Source organism: Nestor notabilis, unplaced genomic scaffold (assembly GCF_000696875.1).
Source record: "Nestor notabilis isolate BGI_N333 unplaced genomic scaffold, ASM69687v1 scaffold6858, whole genome shotgun sequence".
NCBI classification, from domain to species: domain Eukaryota; kingdom Metazoa; phylum Chordata; class Aves; order Psittaciformes; family Psittacidae; genus Nestor; species Nestor notabilis.
This window is the reverse complement of record NW_009940514.1, coordinates 15,769-16,602: the sequence shown is the minus strand read 5'-3', so window position 1 is coordinate 16,602 and position 834 is coordinate 15,769. Positions and strand designations below refer to the sequence as shown.

The 834-nt window shown below is 57.8% G+C and overlaps 1 protein-coding gene across 1 annotated transcript in view; it reads left to right on the top strand.

Annotated features, from left to right (window-relative positions):
* Nucleotides 1-706: 706 nt before the first annotated feature.
* JMJD6 (jumonji domain containing 6) overlaps nt 707-834 on the top strand; it is a gene marked incomplete at its 5' end in the record, with an annotated part of 7,648 nt that continues 7,520 nt past the window's right edge. The window contains 2 exon segments of the mRNA XM_010020398.1: nt 707-744; nt 746-834. The exon segment at nt 746-834 is cut by the window's right edge and continues 20 nt beyond it. Of these exon segments, the coding sequence (XP_010018700.1) occupies nt 707-744; nt 746-834 (127 nt within the window).

The window sequence follows — 834 nt, the reverse complement described above, 5'->3', positions numbered from 1 at the left end:
AGGATGGGGGCCTGAGAGTGTTAGGGAAGCTCTTAGGGGAATGGGGGAAATGATGGAGGGGATCCTGAGGGGAATGGGGGAGGTGGTTAAGGAGGCCTAAGGGGAGTGGGGGGTTATAAGTGAGTGAGTCCTAAGGCGGTTGGGGAGCTCTGTGGCGGAGGAGTAGCTTTTTTTTTTGCGGGAATTCCGGTGGTAACCACAAGGGAAAAGGGCCTTTTCTTGAGGCTGGGGTTGCTTCAAAGCTCGGGGTGCGCCCTGTGGGTGCCGGGACCCTGGGGAAGAAGGTTGGGATGTGCAGCGGGAGGTCAGCAGCACCCGTGGCTTTTTATTCCTCCACGTGGCAGGGAGTGCGGGGAGCGCCAGGCCCCGTCGGGGTAGGATGGGCACTCCCGGTGCTGGGAGCTTTCGTAACTCCCAGGAGCCTTTCTCAGGGCCTCGGGGGCAGCGAGGGGGTGAATGCGGCCGGGCATGTGTCAGCCCAAGCGACAGAGGTGGTCCCTCCACCTGGGGCTTACCTCGGTGGGAGGAGTGCCAAACGGCTCCAGGGTGCTGGTGTTACTGGTATGTGCAAGGACGTGTGTGCATGAGAAATAGGGCTGCAGCGTCGGGGAGCTTAAAATAACACTCAAACAGCTTGATACCCTCACGGTGTATGGAGCAGAGTGTGACCATGAAGCTCCTCCACACTAACTTAGCATGGTTCTAGGACATCAGTCCGTCTTAATGTCTGCTGTGTGTTCCTCTTGGCTTCACAGGATAATGTGGAGAGGGCAGATGCACTCCAGCTAACAGTGGAGGAGTTTGTTGAGCGGTATGAGAAGCCTTACAAGCCTG